Here is a 25,708-nt window from a genome sequence, read left to right as displayed (position 1 = left end):
TTTTCTTTTTGTTCCACAGCCATCACACTTCATCCTTTTTTGATGCTGCAGTCAAAATGGAAAACATCTCACAGCACACACCACACCCCAAAATTTCCAGGAGAGAGAGAGAGAGAGAGATGATATTGATGATGTGATGATGTCCTGAAATAAACTTGAAACTTAAAACCCAAAGCAGAGGACAAACTGAGTTCACAAATCATTAAGATGTTTTAATTCTAGTAAAAAAAAAAAAAAAAAACCAAAAAAGAAAGAAAAAAAGATTGAAAGTTTCATACAAAAGTCACCTAAACACAAAATAAAATTACAATGATGCTTAAGACATGTCACTGCTGAAATACACAGCTATGACTCTTTCATAAATAACAATAAAATACCTGCTACAGTAATGAAAGGTAAGCGTCTGGAACATAGATGACAAAATTTCAAACTAAAATGTCAGCATGTTCTTAGATGGCGAAACTTTAAACATTTTTCTTCTAAATTGGAATAAAATGACACGTGAATGAACTGGTATTGTATGTAATGGGGAGTGGGGGGTATTCATTTATCTTGGATGATACACTGTTGTAAAAGGTTTTCATAAAGAGTTAAGTGCTTAACAGTCAAACTGGATGTTTTAGGAACACAGGCTTACAGCAGCTCATAATCAGCTACAGGAAATCAAACTCACAGTTTTGTGCTGAAACATGCCAATTCCTGACATAATTTATGGTGAAATCACTGAAGATGGAATGTATAGATTATAGAAGTTGTGTTTTTTTTTTTAAAGTTTAGATTTAGCACCCACTCAATGTGCTGTGAAGATTTAGACAGCAACATGCAACAAAGCAACACCAAACGGCAATACGGGAAAATGTACCAGCTGTACTGTCCAGAGGGAGACCCAGACATAGATGTAGTACATGAGCTCAAGGTGATCAGACTAGAGGTATTAAACAGAGCCAATTTCTAATTCTCTTAACGCCATTAAAACCTCAAAGCATGTTCAAAGACATCTGAATAATAATACAGACTACCAATGGAGAAAATGTGAAAGGATCTAGTTCTGTTGACTGTCTGAGATCACATACAAGGTGTTAGAAGAGGTCCGTTTTGTTTCCACGACAGAGACAACTGTAAAGATGAGATCTTCCTGAGAATGGCTGTTTGTTCCACATCAGCTCTAGACTGGTGCCTGCAGTGGCGCTGCATTACATCAATAGTTTGGCCCTTTGCTGTAAGAATCCCTCCTCATCATGCTACCATAGCACATGGATGGATCACACACCCCAGGCTGGCCAGGGATGCCAGGATTACCACTTTTACCCTCTGCTCCATTTACACCAGGCTGGCCAGGCTTACCTGGAGGACCTGGTTTACTGTACCCCTGGGGACCCATTGGACCTGAGGAGATAAAAGTACTAAGCCATCAGTTCAAAGGAATGGTACATAAAAGGAGACATTAAATTTCAGAACCTCATCAAACTAGCTTCCACATGGTTTTCACTAAATAAACTGAATGATAAATTAATATAATATGATAATAATTAATAATTAGCCACTTTATTTACCTGGAGGCCCAGGTGGCCCTTGGTCTCCAATCATGGTTCGACCAGGGCTCCCCTTCTCACCCTGGAAACCTGGTTCTCCTGCAAACACAAATGTCCTTGTTAGAACATCCAACAAAATACTTTTAATAACACACTGTTGACTTGACTTGGCTTTACCTTTGAGCCCGTTCACACCAGGGTGCCCTGGTCGACCAGGGTGGCCTGGCTGTCCCCTGGAGCCACTAAGTCCAGGAAGACCCCTTAGTCCCTGGGGCCCAGCTGGACCCGGAAGGCCGGGAGATCCAGTCCGGCTTTGGCACCTGGTGCAGCTACTCTGCTGGTTGCTCAGCAACAATAAAGGCAGCTCAGCTAGGATGATTGACAATGACAAGATTTCAGATGTGTTGTGAAAACACAGAGAAACATATCATTCAACATATCAGTCAGTCTGTGATGATACTCACTCTGAAGAATGTCTCTGCAAATTTGCCGAATGTGATTGTCTGACATTTCACTTGCCTGTAATAAAGGATCAGATCACATGGTTCTCCAGTCAATGTCTATGCAATTATTTCAGTCAATCTCAGACGTGACATCATGATAAAACAAAATATTATCGACAGTAACACTGTTAACACAATGTGTATCACACGTACAGATCTTCCTTCAGGTCCAGGTGGACCAGGTAGACCAGTGTCCCCCTGCAGCCCTCGGGGGCCAGTTGGGCCTGACTGACCAGGCTGTCCAGGCCGTCCCGCTTGACCCTCTTGACCTCTTTGCCCCAGATCCCCTGCTGTCCCTTTCTGGCAAAAATACAAGCCCAGTGTTAGCAATAGTATGACAATTCAGGTTAAATGGATGTGCAGTAATTCATGTATTCAGCTTAACATACCTCTCCTTTTAGTCCTGTTGAACCAGTGGAACCCTGTCAATCAAAGTCACAAGAAGTCATTAAAAACCACAACAGAAAGCACTGAGAAACAATCCTAAAATATGTTATTTTAAATGAAAAATCTGCATTTATATCTTTATCTGAATGCACAATGACAGGTATTCATGGTGATTGTAGGATAATGTTGAAATAATGGAAATATTAGGCACAAATATTGTAAAATGTGGAATAAGTCAGAATTATGACTGCTGAGTTATGACCAGCTAAAGTCATCATGTTGCTGTAGCACCACCTATGGACTAAACAGCATCAGATCTCTGCAGGATCACTTTGAAACAGGACCGTGTTACACACCGTTTTCAAGAATGATGGGAATTTATGACAGATAGGCCTCTAAGAACTTGGCAGCACATTGTAGGAATGGATGGAGCATCAAACACAAATGATCTAACACTAATTTTAGTGAAGACTGCACAAAATTCATAGAACTTATCAAAAAATGTTTGCATTTAGAATGGAAAATAATAATATAGGTCACAGAAAGAGTGTGTGGCCTTCATGGGTAAAGCAGATTTGTACTGGACCGAGGGATCCAGGAAAACAAAAATTTTGCAAAATTTCATAGCTCAGGAGTTTCAAGTGAAAATTTTATTTTTTAAAGTGCTTTATAAATTGCCACATGGTGGCACTATCGACTCTCAAGACCTTTAGAAATTATTTCTTCCCTGGCCCATGATTTACTTTTCCAATAAATTCCATTTAAATCTGTTGACCAGTTTTTAGGTATTCTGCTATTCATCAGACAAATAGAGAGATAACATCCCTGGTGAAGGTAATGACTATATTGTATAATGAATACATTGCCCAAGTTCAGTTGAATCTCACTAATGCACTCAGTACTTTGGACCATGACACACCAATTTTCATAAACTAGAAACTTGCACATCATTATAAAAAAAAGCAAAAATATTTGAACAAAATAAATATGTTAGTCATTTTTTCTTTTTCGATCCAAATTGGTTTTGTGCGTGCGTCATACGACGTCATCATACAACATCAAAACAAACTCACATGATTCCCTGGCCGACCAGGCTCTCCTTTTTCTCCTCTCAATCCCTGGTGAGAAAATAATTCGAGTACGGTCACAAAAGCACATGAAATCAGTGTTTCACACATCAGTCTATACCGCTTGTGCAGCATATAGTGCTGTACTGAAGATTCAAATATCCGTTCATGACTGTAGATGTATTTCTATAGAAGTATTTATGGGTGTTAATGTGGTTTAAATGTAGCACATTAACACCCATTAGATTTGATTACATAAATATGATTGCACTTCCTTGTTGCATTCCAGAGTTGATTTTCTTTTCATGACATGAAATTGATCCAGTGTGGTGTAATGGAGAAAAACCATGATGGAAGTCACAGCAAATAACCAGCTGTACTTCCAAAAAGACAAAATATAGCTGACACATGATAGTTTTCCAAACCCAGTACATGATAATTCAGGCTTTATTTCCACTGGAATAAAATGATTTCTATACTAAATGAATTAAAGACAATATATTCCTCCACTAATAGGGGTTCACCATTACAGACGGCATTGACTACAAGCTCACAAAAAAATGATTCGATTTGAAGCTCCAGTGGTGACGATTTCTTTAGGAACCAAGTCTATTTTAATCCAAGTGACACTCATATTTATTTAAAGCTGAAAATGTGTGCTCTCAACCGCTAAATATTAGTTATTATTTTAGATTAGCAGCACAGAGGTCAATAGGATCATTCCACCATCTGCTTGTGTGACCAATTAAGGGTTGATGGCAGGGTTATAACTTACCATCTCTCCGCTTTCACCTGGATTTCCCCTTTGTCCCTGGTAAGAAATAAAGACATGGCTTATACTTTTATAGATGTTTTGCAGCAGGAAAACAGCCACAAGTTCCACATGATTTATAGAAAACTATAGTGCCAGAATACATCCTTCTACTTTATATCACAGTAAAGACTTCTGGCTTATCTAAACATATTTTGTAAATGTGCGAAAATAACATGTGGCTATGAAATTGCTTAGAAAAACTATAAGAGTTATTGCCTAAAAAAATATTGCGGTGTTAGCTGGTTGCTGATATGAGAGCTGACAACTGGCATTTCAGGCAAACGAACATTTATGATTAAATATCAGTGGAAATACTGTAAGTTTCCTGTTTGACCAGACTGGGTTAACCCTGACCAGCAAACAATTATTATTATAAATCACATATCACAGCATAAAATATCACAGTATAAATACCTTGGTGCCCTTCATGCCTGGTATGCCCGGGTGCCCCGGTTGACCTGCGCTCCCTGGTTCCCCTGCACTCCCCTTTAAAAGCATCAATGTAAACACCAATCATTAAAAACAAGAACAATCTTTATGTTTATACTGTTACATGACATAAAAACCAAAAATATTTTTTGTTACATTGTAGATAAATACATGTTTATTCACTCACACTTTTATTGATTCAACACAGTATTTGAAGTCAGAGATAAATCCACCTGGTTCATATTAGATTCTTTAAACGGAAACATACCGCAGGCCCTGGTGTTCCTCGTGTACCTGGACTTCCACTTTCACCCTTATTCCCCTTGATTGAGAAATAAAACATGTCTCATGTTACAGAAAACATACAGTGAAATAACATCCAAACGACATCAAATCACTGACCGCAGTGCAGTTGGTATTTTCACTTTCTTATCATAATTCATTTTCCTTGATGGGTGCAGTAACTTAAGCATACCTTCATGAGGTTTTGGGATATGGCAGTTTGATGTTTAATTGTGTCTAGTCGAATGCTTTCTTTTCCAGTTGAACAAGCCTCAGTAATTGCAGTCTGAAGCTCAGCCATAAAATCAAAGTTTTGCCTGCCTGTCCATAAACTAGGTTTTCACTTGTGTGCCATTTACCAATACACATTGGCTTGTTAAAGGCAGATCAGCTAATGAAAAGTGATTAGGAGACAGAACGTCCAGACCAGACAAGCCCAGACTGCTTACATTTCCACTAAAATTCCACTGACGAAAGCAGTACGATCGGATCATCGCTTAATTTAGCACTGCCAGTGTGGCCAAGAGGTCGTTACTTGTTCTAAAGTGTATTTTAGAAAAACAGTGACCAAACAAAACATGTAATGCTGCTGACCCAAGCAGCTTTCTATGTATTTCAAGAAAGCTGCAAAGATTTAATCTTACCCAAACTAATGACACTATGCACTGCAGCGTATAGGCTGGACGACATAAGGCTTGGCAGGTTGACTGTACTACACTCTGCTTAGAGTCAACTTAAATCATAACATGGCTTGGCCTGCAGCTTGTTGTTCTGCAGTGTTGAATTTTCTAGGTCAGAGTTTGAGCCAGTGCGCTCACAGCCCCGGGGATGTAGGGATAAATTCCCATTGTATTTAGTGAACAGTTTATCCTTTTTAAAGACTGTATTAAATCTTTTTGATGTCTGCTGGTAAGATGAAAGTCTGTCATTATTTTTGCTCTCTTCATTATAGCTTTGCATCACTAACAATACAGCAGTCTGAAGAGGCTCAAAGGGAATTTTCTAACATGCAAAAATTATTACCTTGGGTCCAATTTGTCCTTTTGAACCAGGTGCACCAGGTAAACCCATCTCACCCTGCAGGAGAGTGAAGAAACTCCTCACATTCAATATTAACACATCGATGTGCACTGAACTTGTGCATAAACAGTCAGCTGTTAACTTACAGGCGATCCAGTCGATCCTGTGAAGCCCCTTGGTCCAGGCGCACCAACTTCCCCCTTAAATGAGAATCATGTCAGCTGAATGTTACCACAAACAACAAGTAAAATAAATCACTGATCAGTGTCTTTTGCACATCTGTTTGGCAACTTGTTTACCTTTTGTCCATCCAGGCCTGTGGTTCCCGGTAATCCAGGTAAACCCTGACAGCATGGAAACACATTATAATCTAATGCACATCAGTAAATTTAAGAATACCAAAGAAAAAAAAAAAAAAACGGCAACATTACATGGAATTGTTTGTAATGTTACTTTTTGTCTATTCAGTTCTTAGTAATGTTCCTAATTTTTCTCGAGTAATGTTTCTAAACTGGTACTAAACACACGTTCCAGTTTACTTCCTTTCACAGTTCTGAAATAATTACTTCATTGTGTCAATAACGACTGTAGCCAGTTGCTCAATAAAAGCAACCATTCGAGCTGGTCTCGTTGCACCAGGAAATGTCTGCCAAAATCGTACACTCCCCAGTTATATTTTGTAAATATAATCACTCCAATAAAAAAAAAGAATATTTCAATTCATTTCCCAGACTAAACTGCAGCGCTCTCTGCACGAGTGGAGTACTGTCTAAAGTTTAATCGACGTGTAAACTGTAGGATTCTTGGATGAACCATATGTGTTGCAAGTGGGCTGTGCATATGTTTTGTTTGCTGATAGATGCAATAAGACAAAACATAGTATGCTGTTTAAATTGCACTTGCGGAAAAAGTAAAACAGCAGATACTGATTTATAAATACATTTAAAGTTTATTCGGTTCAACATACGCAGCAAAAGTGCCTTGGAAAGCCTCTTTAGTTTTTTGTTTTAGTTATTTTCTTCTGAGATAAACGCTTGCAGATGCTTAGTGGTTGCCTCACACAAAAGTTTGAGAAACACATGTGCATAGTGAATGGATTAGACAGGCAGGCAGAGAGACAGAAATATAGATAGAGCCACCCAGATGCTCACACTCAACCTATAGGTGAAGAAATCCCCCGTATTGGGGCCCACACTCGAGTGCTAACTTCATCTTGTTTTAACTTGAGGAAGTACAGTACTAATCCTGTCTCCCTGGATACATCGCTAACTCTATTGTTCTGGTGGGGAAAAATGGCCTACAGCCTTGTGGAGTAACTGACTCATCTTTTGTAGACCCATCTCAAACTTTTGGACGACACTTATAATCATGATCAGTGGGGTGGCTGCCCAGTTGAAACACTTTCTTCCTAAAACAGATTTGCCAGAGCGCCACAGCATTCCCTCGATGAGTTACTTTCACTGCCTTAGATTATAGGCCGAGCCTGCTTGTTACATAACAGGGTTATCCTGGGATGAACTACAGGGGAAATACCCCTAATTTACTGCCTGTGAGGGGTGCTCTCTGTACTGCTGACAATATGTTAACACACAGTCTTGCTATGGTAAAAAACATTATGCATCTATTTCACAATTCTGTTAGATTATTACATGTCAGCTATAATTTATTGCATTTGTCTGTGACAAATTCTGTGAACCATGATATAAAGGACCACACGCATAAAGTTCAACTTTTCTTGTTTTAAAACGCCTCAGTGAAAAGTATAAACCTTAAGGCAATATGACAGTCTATTTCAAATTGTATTCATGCACAATTTGCATCAGATTTTGCATCAAATCCTTAATTGCTAGGGGTCCAAGTGGTAAAATGTAAGACAACACTAAGGGCACTAGCAACCTAGAAAACACTGAACAAGTACACTGAGTAATATCTGTGTTTACGACTCACAGGATGGCCTTCCCTTCCATCGGTGCCAGGAATGCCACTGGCCCCTGCTTCTCCCTTAATATGGTAGAGAAACAAAAATATTATTAATACATTCAATTTTCATTCAGATTTCTAGTTGTGAGCCCTTTATTTGACACATTAACATCATTTTACATGTCATGTTGGATTTATTAAAAAAGACATCTACGAAAACCCTTGATGTTTGCTAAAATTGTCAAATAGAGCTTGTAAAAAAAGACAAAGGGGACACCAGCACTGAATGACTCAATTTCCATGGTTGCCAAACATCAATAGCACAATTTTTGGGAACAGTTAAGTCTTTTAAGACTGTGCACATTCAGCCAATCACGTGCTTCTATTATTTTCCTAATCCCTGAATGAGCTTTGTGATGTAACTACACATTGCTGTCAAAACACCAGACCTTTTGACCAGGTCCCCCCGGAAATCCATCCTTTCCATCTCTGCCAGGTGGGCCCTGAAATCAGAGAAAAGGATGTTACACAGAATCAGCACAAAAGCTCTGGATGTGATTATGAATTATTTTATACATACAGATTTTCCTTGATAACCAGGAGGCCCAGGAGGTCCTAAACTTCCTTTTTCCCCCTGAAAACATCATGCCATCCATGTTAAAGTTGTTCCTTTTTCTTGTGTCATTGTTCAGAGACAGTGATTGTTGTTTTAGCCTTTAGGATTGTCTGCGCCCTTACCACTTGGCCAGTTTTCCCAGGTAACCCTGTAGTTCCTGGGGATCCTGTAGAGCCCTGAGAAAAGCAACAAGATTTAAATGATCATTAGACGTGCCACTCATGTTTCTAATAGATGTAGTAAGCGAAACAATTCCAGGTCAGGTCAGGAGGTTCAAGTTGCACAGTGTGTGACGAGAGCACATCATAGACCCGTTGTAAAGCCCACATGGTCACACATATGCAGTCAGTGTCTGACATTAGTCAGTAGCGGTTTTTCTGGGAGAGACAATGAATTAAACAACTTTTTGGACTGAAGCTTAAGCAAGTGACGTGTTTCACTGCGTCGTTCTGGCATTTAAAAAACTGCACTGGTTGACCTAGAACTAAATGTTAAGTGTTTGTTTGACATTGCCAAAACTTAAGGGAATGATGCGTCACTGTATTTTCAGTATCTTCCGAATAAAAAAAATCCTGATTTTTGGAACAAGGTTGGACATTAAATCATTTGTTTTTCTCCAGTTTTACATTCCAGCATTCAAATGTATGCTAATCAGCTGACGGAGAGATAAATCATTGTTCAGCATACAACCAAATGACGTGTTTATTGCTGGCTGCAGAATCTGACATCATTTTTATTGTGGCCTCATTTGCAAAAATAGTCTGTATATAAAAAGACATTGTAGTCATTGGTATCAAAACATATTAAAAAATCAGTCCATCTGTGGCCGTCACGGCAGATCTGATTGCCAAAACAAACTAACCGTGGTGAGGGGACTCAGAGGCTCAGGGTGCCACTGAGTGGCCGTGCTGCAGCCGGGGCAGTAAAGACACAAACATGGAAGCCAAATGGTAGGGCTTTGTGCTTCATTTGTCTTCACGCTGCAGTGAGTGATAAAACGTGGATAGGGTGCTAGCATAAGTAGTGTACGCAGTGACTGGTGTGTTCTTACATCCCAGGTGTGCAGGAAAGATGGGATAAGAACCTTTCTCAGGTATGTTCACCCCCCAAGCTGAGCTCTGAGGTTTCCAATTGGAAACATTGATCTCTGTCAAAATGAATACCGACAATGTATCTACAGTGTTAACTAGAAGGGCACTAAGTGTGAGCAGACGTCTGCCATAGTCAATATTAACTTAAATTGACTTCAGAGAGAAAAATTCAAATTCGTAGTAAATGATGCGGATCTTCCCCAAAGTTTTATGGGTTCTTCCCTGGCCCACGCCCCATCCGTCCACCAAGTTCAGTTCCAATCGGTTCAGTGATTTCTGCTTCATCTTGCTGACAAATAAACAGACACGGGTGAAAACGTAACCTCTTTGGCAGAGGTAGTAAACTACAGAGATCAATAGCACGGACTGGATGCCCACATAATTAGCTGTAAGATGTTCCTTCAGAGGTGATGAATGACTGTGGTCATGAGCAAGTATCACAGACTGTGAATACACAAACATAGCTAGTTCTTTTGGCGAAGTGCCTTAACAGTCCTCCTTCCTCTTGTGATCTTGAATTATGTACTTCTGACTTAATTTAGTAAAGATCTCATGTTTCCATTCTTTAGAGCCTGTGCCAGGAAAATGAGGCTACACCCTTTGGTGGTCTTTACAATATGGGACCAATTTGGGATGTTGTAGTTTGTAAGTTTGTAACCAAAGAAAATCTTACACTCAGCTTGATGAGGATTCCCTCTAACTTTAAAAGAAGTGGCTTCCTGCTCATCAAACACATCTTGGTCTTCAGAGATTGTTTTCTGTTGCATGGAGGCTCTTTATCTTTCCGGGGAGTGCAAAAACCTTTTGACCCAGACAAATTCAGTTTCCTAGACTCCTTGGCGAAGAAAAACTTTAAGCAGAAGTTTCTTTACTGTTTCATATATTTTCCATATATTGTCAGACACGTAAAGTGCCGTTTTATTGATGTGTTTCCTGCTCTTAGATTTTTATTACTTTGAATTCAAATTGACTATATTTGACTAGTGGTGTCAGAAAATAGCTACCTTTTATCTACAGTACTGTGAATATTTTACCTATTCACTGAAGCAAATTCAACCAGGGCTTTTCCGAACTTGCCCTGTAGCCGATTTTGGCAGCCGTCCTTTTTTGACATGTAAGTGATGGAAAATCACTTTCATTGCCCCATCTAGTCGCTCATCTCATCATTCATGCCTCAGACCATTACACTAATTAGATGTCTAATTATGGGATTTTAAAAGAGCTCTTTGATAGACCAGTAAAATCCACAGTCCTTTTATGTGTTAATTGTAAGTGGAAATGGGGAAAAAAAATACAGTAAATCCACCTGATCTTTAGAAATGCAGTCCCCCATTGTGGTCTCTCTCTCTCTTTGTGTTTTTGTATACCCAAAACCCAAAGAATTTGACTGAATCAAAGACAGTTATGAGGACAGTCCAAACACCAATAAAAACCTAAATTGATACATCCTGGACCTGAGAGTGAAACTCTAATAATGGGACAGATGGTACAGAAGGATTCGCTCCAGGTGCGGACACGTGTCTGCAGCCAGCTGAGACTATTTTCAAAATGACATTAACTGCTTGAATTGCTCTGCACTGCAGCCAACTGGCAGGGGGTCGTCCTGTGGTCGCACTGATTACAAGGTAGGATGATATGACAGGGGTGATGCAATCTGGGGAGGATGCATTACTTCACTGTACCTCAAAATAATGAGGCATTATTGTGTGTAATGTTGCTCAGATGAACGTCAGTGTGATCAGAGCAACAGAAAAGTTCTAGAGAGACTCAGTCCTCTTTTGTTTGGATTGGTTCTGACGCATTTCAGCTCACAGGCGGTTCGTCCCTGTGGCTCGTGTTAGTATACATATCATGACAGCTGCTGGCAACACACAGCACCACCTGCTTGTGTGTTTCCACCGCTGTGTGACTGGACAGTTATGCAGCCGAGGCACCACTTACTGTAGGCTTTGTTTGGCTGTCATCTAGACCTGAGCTCTTAGGTTTTCATCTGGTAAAAGAAGACTAAAATACATTTTACTTGGATCTGTTGATGCATACAGTATATCTTCTCCCAAACAATATAAGGGAATACTGGAGCAGGTGATGTGCACTGCAGCCAGGTCGGTCTCACTGGATTACAGTGTTTTATTTCTAACTGATTGGCCTGCAGTTCAGGACATACAGTCCTCTCTGTGGGATCTGTTTTGTTAGACTCTCCAGGATCTTATGTTGCCTTGATTTACATTATCGATTCACATGACAGTAACATTGATTCATCTCTTCCTGGCATCTCCACTTCAGATCATACTGCAATTGGGAGGCGAAGGAGCAAAGACTAGATGCAAGTGAGGGGAAAAACACAAGGCAACAAGGGAAAACAGAGACACCTGTGGTTCCCTATAAAAGTAGCAAAGAAAGTCAGAGTGTTTGAGCTTACTGAGGAAAAGGGCAGAACAAAAGTCAGGAAATATGAACACGTTTAAGAAGTCTCTGACGGCCCTCATGCTCTCTCTGCACAGCGCTCTCGTCCCACAGTATAGAGGTTGTATTTTTGACTCTCCCAACGGATCTGGCTTTATACTCATAACATATGGTTTCTTTCTGATTGATGCAACAATGTTCAAATGGTTCAAGTTGATGTGTCTAGCAGGGATTTCCTGTTAATCCTACATTTGATCTCATAAAAAAAGAAGATATACCCTGACAATTCAGTGTGTGTTTTGTACTTTTTAACGGCCGCATTCTTTCAGCTTTGATCAGTCAATACAATCTATTGCCTGACTTAAACAACATCCCCTAGAGGATATTCTGGAAAAAAAAAAAAAAGCATCTAAAGCAAGATCATCGTAACAATGTTGAATAGGCACATTTGAGTAATGAATATCACCACCTTCTCTCCTGGTTGTCCATGCGGTCCTGGTAATCCAGGCATTCCCCTCTCCCCCTGAAAGTACAGGTATTGTATCACAAAATTGGTTTTAAGTTGTCACAAATTAGAACTACAGAATGACAATGAAACACATTGTGCCACAAATGTGTTTTTGACGTTCCTACCGAAACACCGGGCCTCCCTTGCTCCCCTTTGTACCCGTCTGGCCCTCGCAGCCCCTGGCAGAGGAAACAAAAGAAACCAGCTTTAAATTTTCTATTTTTACTGAATTTAATAATACTGAATAAGTGACATTTTCTTCACCTCTACTCCTGGTGGACCCGGCAGCCCTGGACTCCCTCTAACGCCAGGGATACCCTTAAATCAGACCAAAACAGGATGGGAGAAACAAACACTTGGTTAAACATTTGAATCCAGCTGTGTGCATGTTCTCTGAGTGAGTCTGGGCTTCGGGGCAGATTCTTTCTCTTCGTTTTTGATCAAGCTATAGAACATGTGGTTCACTTTTGGTTGGTTTTCATCACACAAAATCACCACTGTGCTGCCACTATTGCTATAATCAGACATGTTTTTTTTATTTACCCGTTGGAAAAATAAGCAAATAGGCATATTCACCGCTGTGTTCGAGCATTCTGTTGCAGTCCTGACCACATAGAATTAACAAGCAGAAATTGTCATGACCTAATGGCTACATTAACTCAAATGGGTCGCTGTGGAAGCTGCTGCGACAGTGCTGTTGGCAGTTATGTACTGTATGTTTGTATATTGAACTATGTAGTACTCACAGGCTTACCATCAGCACCAGTAGGTCCAGGCTGACCGGGGTTGCCCGTGTTTCCTTGTTCTCCCTATAAAAAGAGGTAAAATGAGGTAACTTAGTCAAACGTAACTAAAACAACTTTTCAATCAAAGCAGCATGAATTAATCAATTTAATGCATCTCTGGTAACAGCGTGCTTTCTCAAGCGTAGAGTGTTGATTTATTTTATCTATAAACCATCTCATGTAAGATGCTCTCGGGCACTCTGTGGGGTTATAAGGAACATCTGCGAGCCAGCAATGGCCCCAGCATTTTTGATCTATTAGTAAATGTAGTAAAAGCATAGCATTGACCTTATAAACACAAACACGCCTGAAACCATGTAGGTTTTATTTACTTATTAACAAAGAGTTTTGTTGCTAAGGTTATATCTCTCTGAGGTCCTTGTGTAAAGGCTTTTATGACCGGGGCTGCTATTATTTGGTTGATGCCCTGTGATCAATAAAGACGGAGATGCAGGGTTTATTCCTTAGTTTGGTAATTTTCCATTCTAGCCGGTGTTTATCTTGAGCAGTGGTCTGGTTTGTTTCCAGCGAGCAGTACAGTACAACAAGATCTTACAAGACTAATTGTGAATCACTCGCAATGGAAAGCCTCAATTTGCCTAAGTGGAGAAAAGAGGCTATTTGGTGCATGCACAATTGGTAAAACTGTACATTTTCAGCAGGTAATTGTTTATTTAAGAGATGAAAGTTCTGAAACCTCCCACACAGCGCTGTTTCTGGCATGAAGGAAGTCTGCGTTTACAGGCTGTAATGACAGTTGGATTTGACCTATCGGTAAAGTGCAACCTCATGTGCTCATCACATAATTATCTGACACAGGGAGCAGGATTTAGACATCGCTGGGGAATTCTGCGCAGTTTTCCTCATAGCTAAGCTGTAAGAAAGAGAGAGTGTGTGCTCTGTGTCCCAGAACAGAAGCCATTTGGTCTCTTTGTCATTCCCGAGTTTACACACAAACCGACACTGTTAAAGATTAAGCAATTTTTCTCTTGTTCAATCTCGACAGACCACCACTGTCTAAAGTAAATATTTAACCAGTTGTCTGAACACCGGGGTGTGCTGAAGCAGGAACAAGATCTACTGTCTAATATCCAAGTGTTGTGTGATGTGGGTTTCAGTGTGGCAATATTTTCTTATTCGATATATGAAAGAACAACATGACACAAGACAAATAAGGATAGGAAAGAGATCAGCCGACCTTCATTCCTGGAAGTCCAGGGGGTCCGGGAGGACAAATACATGGTTCTTGGGTGGGTTCAGTGTAATCAGGACTGTTGGAGCACTGTAATGAACAAGCATAACTGGGCATTGTGTACAATTTTCATTATTTTCATTACTGATTAATTATTTTCTTGATTAATCGATTAAAAAAGCTCATTACAGTTTTCTAAAACCTGATTTCATGCCTCAAAATGTCTCGTTTTATCAAACCAGTATTTCAAAACTCAGAGATATCCAACTTAAAATGATAGAAAAACAGAAGTAAACGGCAAATCACACATTTTTAAGAGTTGTAACGAGAAAAACAGGACATTTTTATACTCATATATATAATCTGCTTCATTCACTTGTATTTGAATATGAGCAATGAATCTTTTTCAAATGTTGTGAGTCTTTGCCAGAAGTTGGAGCCTCCATTCAAACGGAAATTGATAAGTGAACTTGGAGATTCCATTACAAATAAACCATTGAAAAGCACACAAAGAGAGGAGAGAAGCAGCGGTGCTTGGCAAGCTTTTGTCATTTTAGGCTTCTCATCTTGTCTCTTTTGATATTTTTATCCAACGGCTTCACATTAAAAACAGTAATTTGGCACCGGATTTGTGGTTAGAGCAATTTCCAGGCCAACACAACAATGGGCCACTGCTTCACAAACACATTTATCGCCAGCAGACAGAGAAAAAAACACTGAGTGAAGTGTGTTTGAAGCTTAGCCAATGCGGTCCTCCCTCCTCAACAAATTATTTTATGCATAAACAGATGTGGCTTAAAAATGAATATGCTGAGTTTACACCTTCAGCACACAATGATACAGCACACTGTACTGGTGAAATATAAAGCAAGAAAGCTTCATTTCATGCGTTGCAGTATGAGGTGTGGAGGGAACTGATGATGAAAGGACTGGCTGCACCAGTGCAGTGCGTTTCAGAGCAGAAACAGATGTAGCTGGATAAGGTGTGAAGTAGGTGAGAATAAGTCATCTTTGTTGCTTTTGGACTGAAAAGAAAAAAAAAAGAGCCTAGCAGACATTTGTACTTACAACTCCAGGTATTTCACATGCAGTCTCTCGGTTATTCTGCTCGGGGTCACAGTAGATACGGAGTTTCTGAATTTCAAACTAAAGAATATTTAAAAAAAGAAGAAGAAGAAGAAGAAGAATAAGAACATATCGTGAAACATACAACCCCCAGTGGAGACTCGAAACAAGCTAACAAAACAAACAAATTGTAATATGGGGTAATTTTGCAACATTTAGTTGAGTTTTATCAGTGTTTCGCCACTAATGAATTGAAATTGCTATTGTAAGTGCCCTCACTGGGCATTTAGCAGCTACATGTTGCCAGACCTCCCTCAGTGGTTGGACGTGTTCTGCACAATCATCCAATATTTGGTAGTTTTTGAAGTTGGTGGTAAAATGGTGCCAGCACATCGAGCGTTTCACTTCGGTTACCACGTGAGCAGAAGAGATGACTATCACATATGATTTTTATTATTTCCAGCCGCATGAAAACATTAGGGCGACTGCATGATTGTCATTCTAAAAGGATATAGTTTGTGTCTTGTTACTTGTTTTAAACATGATAACAATGTATGGTTTGGTCTGATGGTTCACACTAATCTAGTGTTGTTTAAAATTGCCTTGTGGTAATCACAGTGTATTTTTAAGGGTCCAGTTACAAAAAAATCTGTTTCCAATTACAAATGTGTTTGTCTTACATAAGTACATTCACTTTGCGGGTCAGTACACACAATAACATTCACTGCCAAACTGTGTTCATGTTGATACTCACAGCCATAATGGTGTGTCAACATACTGGCTGACACAGGAGATGTAACAGTCATGAATGAATTATATTCTTTATTTCCTTCTTTTCAAACAAAGGATTTTCTGCACAGACCCTCTCCGCCGCTAGATAAACCAAGGCTTTCATTCTTTGATTTTAATTTATTTTTACATGTATTTCATTCACCGTCATCAATGCCACAAATGCAACGATGCCAAAGCTCCCTAATTGCTTGCACATGTGTCTGAGGTGTTTTAAAGGGTCAATTTGTGCTATTGTTTCATTGTTTCATAATATATCACGCTGACAATTAGAATTAAAAGGATGTATTGTGCAGAACTTTAACATAACTGTACCATCACATAACTGTTATATTATGTTTGCAGGGATGTATTTATTTCAATGTTTGAAGTTCACACTATACAGCCTTCTGCAGAGCAAATTGCACCACAGCACAATAATGATTTATTACAAATACAGCATTTTTGGCGCAAATTATGCCAAATGAGACAAATAAAACAAAGATTAATAAGCCCTTGTGGAAAAAAAGGGCTCTTTTTTTGCCAAGGATTTATTATCCACGGAGTTTAGCATGTCTCTGAGGAGGCAGCAATAAACCTTGCAGTGCTGTGTGATGCTTTTTAAATCATATATCAGCTACTCATTAAACCTCCTTCTATAGTCAAGTTGACGCACTGCTGGGTTACTTCTCTGGGGACCAAACAACATGCAGTGATAAACTTACTGGCACTGTTGTTTCCTTTTTCACATATTTTCCAATTTGGGTTTTTCCATTGATGAAAATGCCAACAGGGGGGTCCAAGGATAGGGTTTCTATTTCCAGGTCATCGACATAAAGAGTAACATCCTCCTCCGTGACCAGCAGCCGCAGCTGGTGCCATTTCTCGTCAAACAGCTTATGTAGTCATTGGGAAACAATAGGAAATGGTAGTCATTATTACAATGGTACACCCTGGAAATGTTCCGGAAAAAATAAACAATAAAACAGAAAACATTGAAAGGAAAAGGGTGTGTACGATTAGGGTGTACTGGTTACATAACAAGCGTTATGTGTGGCTGAAAGAAAATGCCTAAACCTTGGAGGTGCGCTGATTTTAAACTGTTTCTGCCAGGGTTGTATAAAATAATTAATAGAACAGGCAACTGTTTTACCCCAATGAGGGCAGCTTGACTGCAGAAATGTACTTCACATTAATTACCTGTGTCATATAGTATGAGTGTGTTTTCACTTGGACAAGTTACGAGCATTTATGCTGAGAATCGATCAGACTGTTAAAGATGTATCCCAGCAATTAAATATTGACTCACAAGAGACACGTTCAAATAAAGATTGTCAAAATCCAAGCAGTAGAAGGCGAGGATATTAATAACTTTTATTTTCTAGTAGGAGTTAAGCTTCAGAAATGTTGGATCCTACATTTCCCATAATGCATCTTGGTAGTGTCTTCTGATTTGACTCGCAATTTGTAACACAGACTTTCCCGAGCCCAAGCAGAGAAAATCCTGATGACGTCATCAGGGTGATTTTGTTGTTGACAAAGCCACATTGTACATATGTTTTCGCACACAGTCTGTGTAGTCACACCTGCGATGCGTAAACTGTCTTCGTGTGCAAAAGTATTTTAAAAGTGAAAGTGCACGGGGCCATGTTACCCTGGCTGTCTGCTGTGAGAATGTAACCGTTTGCGTTCCACTCGGCGCTTCACTGGTTGTGGTGAACATGACGGTGTTGTCCATCCCATTTAGAGTCACCGCCATCTGCGGTTTCCCATCACGCGTCTGTACTCTCCACAGGTCCCACTCTTCAATCGCTACAGATCCTTTATACCTCAGTGTGGCCACGAAAACGTACGATGGAGGCAGGCCATCCGGGAACAGAGTGCTGAATGAACAAATACAAAAAAATTTCATTTAAAAAAAGGAAATCAACTTTGCATACACTGACGACGATGATGAAGGAAATATGAAAGCAAGATGGTTACCGTGTAGTTGCACTCAAGTCATCACGAGACGTCACTTCGTAGGCCCTCGAGCCGTAATACGCCCCTTGTGTCTTCCTTGCTTTTTTGGCCAAGTTTAAATGTAACAGAATATCAAAACCCTTCTCATCACGGGAATCGACAGAAATTCTTGCCGGGCAAACAGTCTCTGCAAGAGAAAACAGGGAAACAGACAAACATAGTGACAAAAGGAGTAAAACACATAATGGAAAGAAGGATGGGAGGCAGAATGACAAATGGAGTCGTCTGAGCTGAATAGATGCCACTGATACTGTCATGAAAGTGATATTTGATACCTGAGCTGAAAAACACTTTCAGCTGCAGACACTGACCATCAGTTACTTACCTTCGCACAGTTTCTGTCGTATGACCTGTATGATCTTGGAAATAGCTTTGTAGTCCTCGACAGAGAAGACGTAAGTTGAAAATGGCCTGTTCGCAATGTCCCTCAACTCGGCCTCTTCTGTCTCTGACCCAACACCAATTGCAAACAGAATTACTCCTTTTTTCCTTGCTGCCTCTGCTGCTTTCAAAACCTCATCTTGAGACTTCCCATCTGTGAGGACAACAGCAATTCTGGAAATGCCTTGTGGGCCACGCTCAGAGAGGCCAAACAGTTTTTCTGTAGCAAACTTAATGGCTGTGCCTGTCCTTGTGTTTCCCCCCATGTACTCAATGGACTCCATCGCTTTGATGAGGTCTTTGTTAGAGGAGTACTTCCCCAGAGGTATTTCTAAAACAGGGTCATCGCTGTACTGGACGACTCCAACCTGGGTAAACTTCTGTCCGATGTTGAAGCTTGTCGTTATATTGACAAGCCATCGCTTCACTAATTCAAAATTGACGTCTTCAACACTCCATGAGCCATCTAGAATAAAGACCAAATCACAAGGTGCGGTCCTACAACCTGAAGCAGACAGGAAATAAACAATTAGCAGTGTCTAATAATGGTTTCAGTAAATCACATCTAGTTTGACGGAATACATTAAAATAAAATGCATTTACGGTACATGAAATCACCTTTGCCATTTGTATGCATTTGACAGTTTTTAATGTATGGACAACAAGCATAACAAAGTGTGAGAAAATGAAGACAGAAGCACTCTTACTTCTTATGTCTTCATCTTGAGCTGCACTAAACAAATGGAGAAGCATGAAGCACAGGCATCTTAAGACACAATGCATGGATGTCGCTTTGTAACCCATTATGCAGCAGTACCAAGTTCCAATTGTGCACCTAAGGGGAAAGGGAAAAACATGCTTTGTATTGCAGGGAAAAAGAAAAAGGACAATGCAAGCATTGTGACACATGGTCTCGGAGTTATTTTTGCATTGACAGAAGTTAATGTCCCAGACTAGTGTTTTTCCATTACTGAGATGTTTGATTGCCATTTGTTTTGGCTCCTAACCTCACCATAGACTTAAAGCTCAAAACCCTATCACACAAAACTACCCCACTACCTGCAATTTCACATATAAGTGATAAAAAAAAAAAAGGTTCTGTGAGATGCATTATATGAATTAAATCAAACAATAAATGATTCAAGCGTTGTATACACATGCAAATTAGCAGCTTTTGTGCATTGAGCTCATGTTGTCTCTCTGGATGATGCAGTCAACTCCAACTGAGTGTTAGATGAAGGTGATTTCACTAAGCTTTGTAAGAATATGCATGACTCAAGCATGACAGCAGGAATCCGTGCACACATCCACACAGGAAGCATTGTTATGACTCATTCTTGTACATGTTCTATACGAATTTTTAGTGTTACTAATTACTTTTGGCTTAGGTTTTATGACTCAGCAGTTCATGTCCTGGTGTCCTGGGAAATGGCGGCTAAATGTCAAAATAATGGAGAAAGATACAAAACAATAAATCTAAGAAAGAACAAAATTGTTTAAGTACTTACAGGTATAAAATATACATATACTTTCTTAAAACTGTATTATTTGATTTGTTTGTTTTTTTGGCCACTTGGGGGCAGTGCAACGACACTGACACATTATCGCCTCGCAAAGTTAATACGGCGAACGTGTTAGCAAACAGTTTGTTTAGTTATTTTAACATCCAGCCGACTAAACTGTTATCCAAATGAGTGCTTGTGTTCTGATTAGGAGTACAATATACTAGCTTACAGTAATGAGTACATGTAGCTACTCATTTGGAGTCATATTACTGTCCACTTAGTAAATGTTATTCCAATATTCACGCTCTTCTCAGAACTGTTTTTGCTCTGTACCCATGCCTGAGACGAATATTTGGCTCTTAGGTCACACCATGTTCAACAGATAATCACTAACTTTGTCTATCTGCAGCCAAAACAATGAGGTGAAAGACGGTAAAAAGCTCTGTAGAGCTGAGGCGACCTGCAGGGTTGGATCATCATTGACATTATGTGACATTACACATAGTTCTTTGATTAACTTTATGTATAAAAACAACTTTGAATTCTAAGTTAAATGCTATTTATTTGTGGGGACCTTTGGTTTTGACACTTTTCCAATGTAGGCATCAGGCACCCTTAATGTGTAATCACATGATACACCAATACATGATTCATACTGTTTTCCTTATTGTACTAAACCACAAGAGGAAACCATACAGGACACCATGCAATTTGAGGACCATTAAAGAGACAGTACTACTCAGTGGCCACCTAACCTGAATATGGTTACATGTCACTGCGGCTCTCAAGTGCAAATCCCATTAGCCCATGTTTGCTTTTCCCTATATTCACTTCCTCCCTCCAACTGCTTCCACAGACACTGCCATACACAAATCCCTAATTCACTTTCTAACCACTAAATTATACTCAAAACTCATGCATCCATCCTCCATGCGGCGCACTCTATCTTTCCAATCTGGCCTCAGTACACCTAAGCATTTTCCTTTCAAGCCTCATCTAGCACATCCTCACATGGCACTGTCAGCTTTACTAAATAAACAAGTCACTGAACCTCTGACCACAACTACCCTTAAAACAGTGCTCACTGTTTCCTGTGGGATTATCAGCTGTTTCCTCAAATCTGCTGCCATTTGTCACTCCCTGCCCACCCTTGGCCCAGAAGCAATACGCCTGCCCAGAAAAGCTTCACTCCTACACTTTTCCTCCCACATGGATAAAACCAATTGTAATACCTTCCTTCTCATCAGCACATGAAGTAATTTTAACCAGTTTACTGGCACATGCTGCTGAAGCACTTCCAGTTGTTATGTCACCAGGTGTGTCATTCTTGGAGTAAGATTATTTTACACCCTAGCGAAATGTTTCAAAACACTAGCTTGTCTGAACATATTGGAAACTGATATTTAGGGAAGATGTTAGCTGCTAAACAGTTTGTACATGTGATTAATCCCTTTTGGTTTGCTGCCATTTTTGCACCCAATTCATCAACAGAGACAGTTCTGCTGAAACAGCAATGCTTGTGCTCATGTTTTGCCCTAGAACCATTATGTTTTTTTTTACCTGACTAATTGACTCAATCCATAATGATTTCGCTGTACTCAGCCCTGAGGCTCCCGGCTCTACACCTGCGTAACAACATCTGTGCTGTATGGTTGACTGTTGAAACGCCTCACCTACACTGAAGAGATTCAAAACAAAGATTTCCAAACACAGGAGCTGATATGGCAATATCATATCAGAACATCTGATCTATCCTGACTACAAGTTCAATGACAGAACAGGTAATTAGTCAAGGCACTTAAAAATAAGGCATGTGGGTACTTTCCTGATCTGGTGCTCGATCGGTAAAAAAAAAAAAGAAAAGAAATCATTTGCTTTTTCAAAATGTAGCTGCTGAAACAGCTTGATTGCAGTTAAAGGAAACCACCATTGGCTGTCGCTATGAGACAGAATGCCACTTCCTCACTCCACTGACAACACCACAGGCCTTGTTTATCCAACTCTGATATATATCTCAACACTGTTTTATAATATATTGCTGCGGAAGTTGGTGAAGATATCCATGTTGTGCCTTGGTGGACTTTGGTGGTACTCTGACTTTTCATCTAGCGCCATCATGAGGTCAAAATTGAAATTTGTCCAGGGACTGCATGATTTAAACACAAATGTTAGCATGCTAATAAGCCAAGCTATGAGGGCGATCGAGGTAAAAAAAAAAAACGCTCATAATGAGCACTGCCAGCATGTTAGCATTTCACTCAAAGCAGCCCCACAGAGCCGCTATCAAGTCTTGTTCACACAAAAGCAGGAGGGTCATTTACCAAATCTGTTCTTTTCCAGTCTGTTCGAAATTTTAAAATTGCCACTAACTCAGAAATGGCAAACAAATCCCACTCGGATTTGAACGCATCAATGCATGTGACAAAATGCAGAGTTTGTACTTTAACATCAATTAATGTCATGTACAAAACAATAGCATGTTACAAACATGCTAATTACTGCATTTCGCAAGTTTATCTCAGTAACAGCTGAACACTAACATCATTCCTTGTTCTGCAAAACAACATGTAGCATTACGGTGGAGTATAATGATGGTTGTGGTCATGCTCATGGAGTCAGAGATGAAGAGGGACATCAAGAACCAGGGAAGGCAATGAAAAGATTGAGTCTTATTTGCATTTGCAGCTAGAGAGTTGCACGTCAGCAGACAGCAGACATCTGATCGCATGTTGTTTCTGTTGCTGCTCTCTTCAATTATCTTTTACAGTATTTTCCAGCACATGTAAGAAAGAAACTGCTGACATCCTAAAAGGAAGCAGTTGCAAATGAAGACCAGATATGCTGCATACAGTATACGAAACAAGACTTGTGGAAGGAATTTGATAGGAAGGAACTGACCATACACCTTATTCATAGCTGTTTCTGATTGCAGCATGTGAAGGTCAACAAAACACTGGCCAGGATGTAACCTCTGGCCTCCCGAATGCTTTTATTTCTATGCAGCCAAAGAGGGGGTCACACTCTTTAACGTGACTGCATTTTTCCACCGTGTAAACTCGGCGTTGAAGTAACACAGTCGAAGGAGGCGTTAAGCTGGAAGCCGTTTTCCTTCAGAATTTTTCCCCACTAGAGAGCTGGAGGAGGCTGCTGGAAAACCCCCTCATTGGCAGCGTCCAGCCAGAATGACTTTCCCCTCAACTGACTTTCCCCAAACTGAGTATTTCTACACCTCTGCTCGGGCCACATGGAATTCATTTACACCATCAGACAGTGAAATTCCGGCTGTGGACAGTGACCAAACACATGTAGTCGTGATGAAGGGAAGCAGCCTCCATCCAGGAATAAACTCGCAACATTACACGTGCCGTGATATAATGCTCAGAGTTGGAATGCATGCATAATGTAGTAGAATTAACAGGTGCACTCGTGTTGTAGGTTAGTACCAGACCCCAGTGATCTGTGATTTTATTGCACCAGCACAGACACTTGCACACTTGGTTGGTATGTAGAATATTTAACTGTGCAAACTTATTGTGGAAATATCTACAACATGACAGTAATTCTGGGGTTGAGCCTGTTGTTTGTCGCAATACTCTGCAGAGTTAATAAGATTAAACGTTTGAGACTTTGAGTTTCGTGATAGTTTAGTTCCAGCTGGATGTGCTGTTGAAGAAGCTGCTGAACAAATGAAATCTCACATTTCACCAGATAAGATTTCACTTGTTCAGGGTGGGCGACACTGAGTCATCAAACAGATTTTAATCACGGTGTCAGACCACAGATTTTGTGCTTGAATTATTGAGCCCAGAAGGAAAAAAAATGCAACAGACTTTTCTATTTGTTTTGTACCTGTAGTTTATGTAATGCAACAGCAGTCATTAACTCCACGTGAACCGCTAAAGCTATAGTTATCTGTTGTGAATTTGGCAAAAGGAAGTTGTTCCATTCCAGAAACAACAACTGCTGTTCAGCGTGAACAGCAGTTGCCAAGATCGGGGGGATTTATTGCTGCCAAATTCTTCAAGCAACAAGGGAAAGCCAAGCCCTTCCATAGCAATCTGTTCAACTAATCCACACAGTTAAATAATGTCTTGTAAAATGTTAAATCACAGGGGTATTATTGCTTTTTAGCCAACATGTCCACTTTCAGATGCCTCATATTTTCTTCTCTAGTCACAAAGATTATTGTTCTTCATATGCATGCAATTTTCACATCTTCAAAAACTGCATGAGCACAATGCATGCAAAGTTGTGGTGCGCTATCCAACGTGCAGGAAATATGTAAGAAATATCCATTTACGACATGTGAAATGGCCAGGAAAATTCTTGAGATGATTCCATTCATTCTTTGCATGACAGTAGCACAAACAAGGGACTGATAACTGAGCTTAATGTCTTCAATATGCAACTGCTGCAGCACACAAGGTAAGGACACTGAAGAAAATGTTGACACAGTGCTAAACTGCTACTAATCTGCACATCAAAACACAAGGCACACTGAAAATAAATTAAATCCACGAAAATCAGCCCCAACAGGTTGACTTTAACAATCAAAAACAGCCTCCTGGAATGTTACACATGAGTTAGCTGTCTGCTAGTTGAAGAAATATGATTGTTGCATCTATATGCATGAACAAAACCTGCAAAACGCAAAACAGCATCTCTAAATTTCAGAAATACAGCATGTTGCCTCGCAAAAATCACCCAAAGTAAGCAAAAAGTTACCGGTAAGCGTCCAAGCCCTTGTGTGAATTCCTGTTAATCCTCTCATTGAGAGCCAGTGATCAATACTGTTCACAGCCCCAGGTTTACAGAAACTGAATATGGGGAGAAGTGCACATGTTTCTCTGCTGAATGAAAGCCTGCCCTTTCCAGCAGCTCTCTCTGTCTCCTCTGTTTCTGTCCTTCTTCCTCTCCACCCCCCCACCCCCTCACTCACTCCGGACTTTTACTGGCCTACAGCCATCCTCAATTACCATGGAAAGAGAAGCAGATAAGGAGAGTATGAAATAGTGAAGCAGACAGCCCATCTCTGACAGTCCAAAAGGAAAATTATTGTAATCAGCGCAGCCTCCTTCCAAGTGTTGAGGGTCTGGATCGTGTGTGGGTTGCTAGGGGCATAACCAGAGAACATGGGAGTTTTCTGGATACAGGACAAGCACAAGTTTTACTATAATGAAACACATATACTATAATGTTTATGGTACATCCAAGCAGGACCCGAAGTGCTCAGCAGTGCATTGCGCTGCTCGTCTGTCATTCCATTTCATCACCCAAATGGACAGGAGATCGTTCAGCAATGAACAAGGTGCAAAACGCTACTGCAGTGCTTTTCCGGCACAAACAGCTGGGAGTTATTAGAAATGCAGAACTGAATCTGCTGTCTATCTATCTGTGCTGCAGGAAGATCTCGGTTTG

At 40.1% G+C, this 25,708-nt stretch overlaps 1 protein-coding gene across 2 annotated transcripts; it reads right to left on the bottom strand.

Moving 5' to 3' along the window:
- On the bottom strand, window positions 1-25,173 carry col21a1 (collagen, type XXI, alpha 1). 2 transcript variants are annotated; one of them, XM_023408480.2, is made up of 29 exons: window positions 25,016-25,173; window positions 19,493-19,620; window positions 18,730-19,290; window positions 18,366-18,531; window positions 18,037-18,265; window positions 17,108-17,278; window positions 15,618-15,695; window positions 14,556-14,639; window positions 13,319-13,381; window positions 12,837-12,890; window positions 12,698-12,751; window positions 12,534-12,587; window positions 8,693-8,746; window positions 8,535-8,588; window positions 8,404-8,457; window positions 7,982-8,035; window positions 6,334-6,378; window positions 6,181-6,234; window positions 6,038-6,091; window positions 5,001-5,054; window positions 4,718-4,789; window positions 4,265-4,300; window positions 3,496-3,540; window positions 2,425-2,457; window positions 2,189-2,335; window positions 1,997-2,051; window positions 1,710-1,901; window positions 1,554-1,631; window positions 1-1,386 (listed from the first exon to the last, which is right to left on the bottom strand). In XM_023408480.2, exons 2-29 carry the CDS (start codon window positions 19,587-19,589, stop codon window positions 1,199-1,201), a joined length of 2,880 nt encoding a protein of 959 aa, XP_023264248.1. In that variant the 5' UTR covers window positions 19,590-19,620; window positions 25,016-25,173; the 3' UTR covers window positions 1-1,198. The 2 variants fall into 2 exon arrangements, with proteins under 2 accessions (XP_023264248.1, XP_023264251.1); XM_023408483.2 differs by lacking the exons at window positions 1-1,386; window positions 1,554-1,631 and having other exon boundaries at window positions 1,732-1,901; window positions 2,189-2,331.
- Window positions 25,174-25,708: the final 535 nt, after the last annotated feature.

Source organism: Seriola lalandi, unplaced genomic scaffold, assembly GCF_002814215.2.
Source record: "Seriola lalandi dorsalis isolate HSWRI2012SDOR001 ecotype SW California unplaced genomic scaffold, Sedor1 jcf7180002054364, whole genome shotgun sequence".
Lineage (NCBI taxonomy): Eukaryota > Metazoa > Chordata > Actinopteri > Carangiformes > Carangidae > Seriola > Seriola lalandi.
This window is presented reverse-complemented; position numbering and strand designations above follow the sequence as displayed.

Bases quoted from the DNA above. Each gene is read 5' to 3' on its own strand.
- col21a1 (XM_023408480.2), bottom strand. From the start codon at position 19,589: ATGGGTTACAAAGCGACATCCATGCATTGTGTCTTAAGATGCCTGTGC. The intron at 2,458-3,495 runs GTGAGTTTGTTT...TTTGATTGACAG, and splicing joins CTGGTCGGCCAGGGAATCAT to GGTTCCACTGGTTCAACAGG. The intron at 1,387-1,553 runs GTAAATAAAGTG...TTATCTCCTCAG, and splicing joins AGGGCCACCTGGGCCTCCAG to GTCCAATGGGTCCCCAGGGG.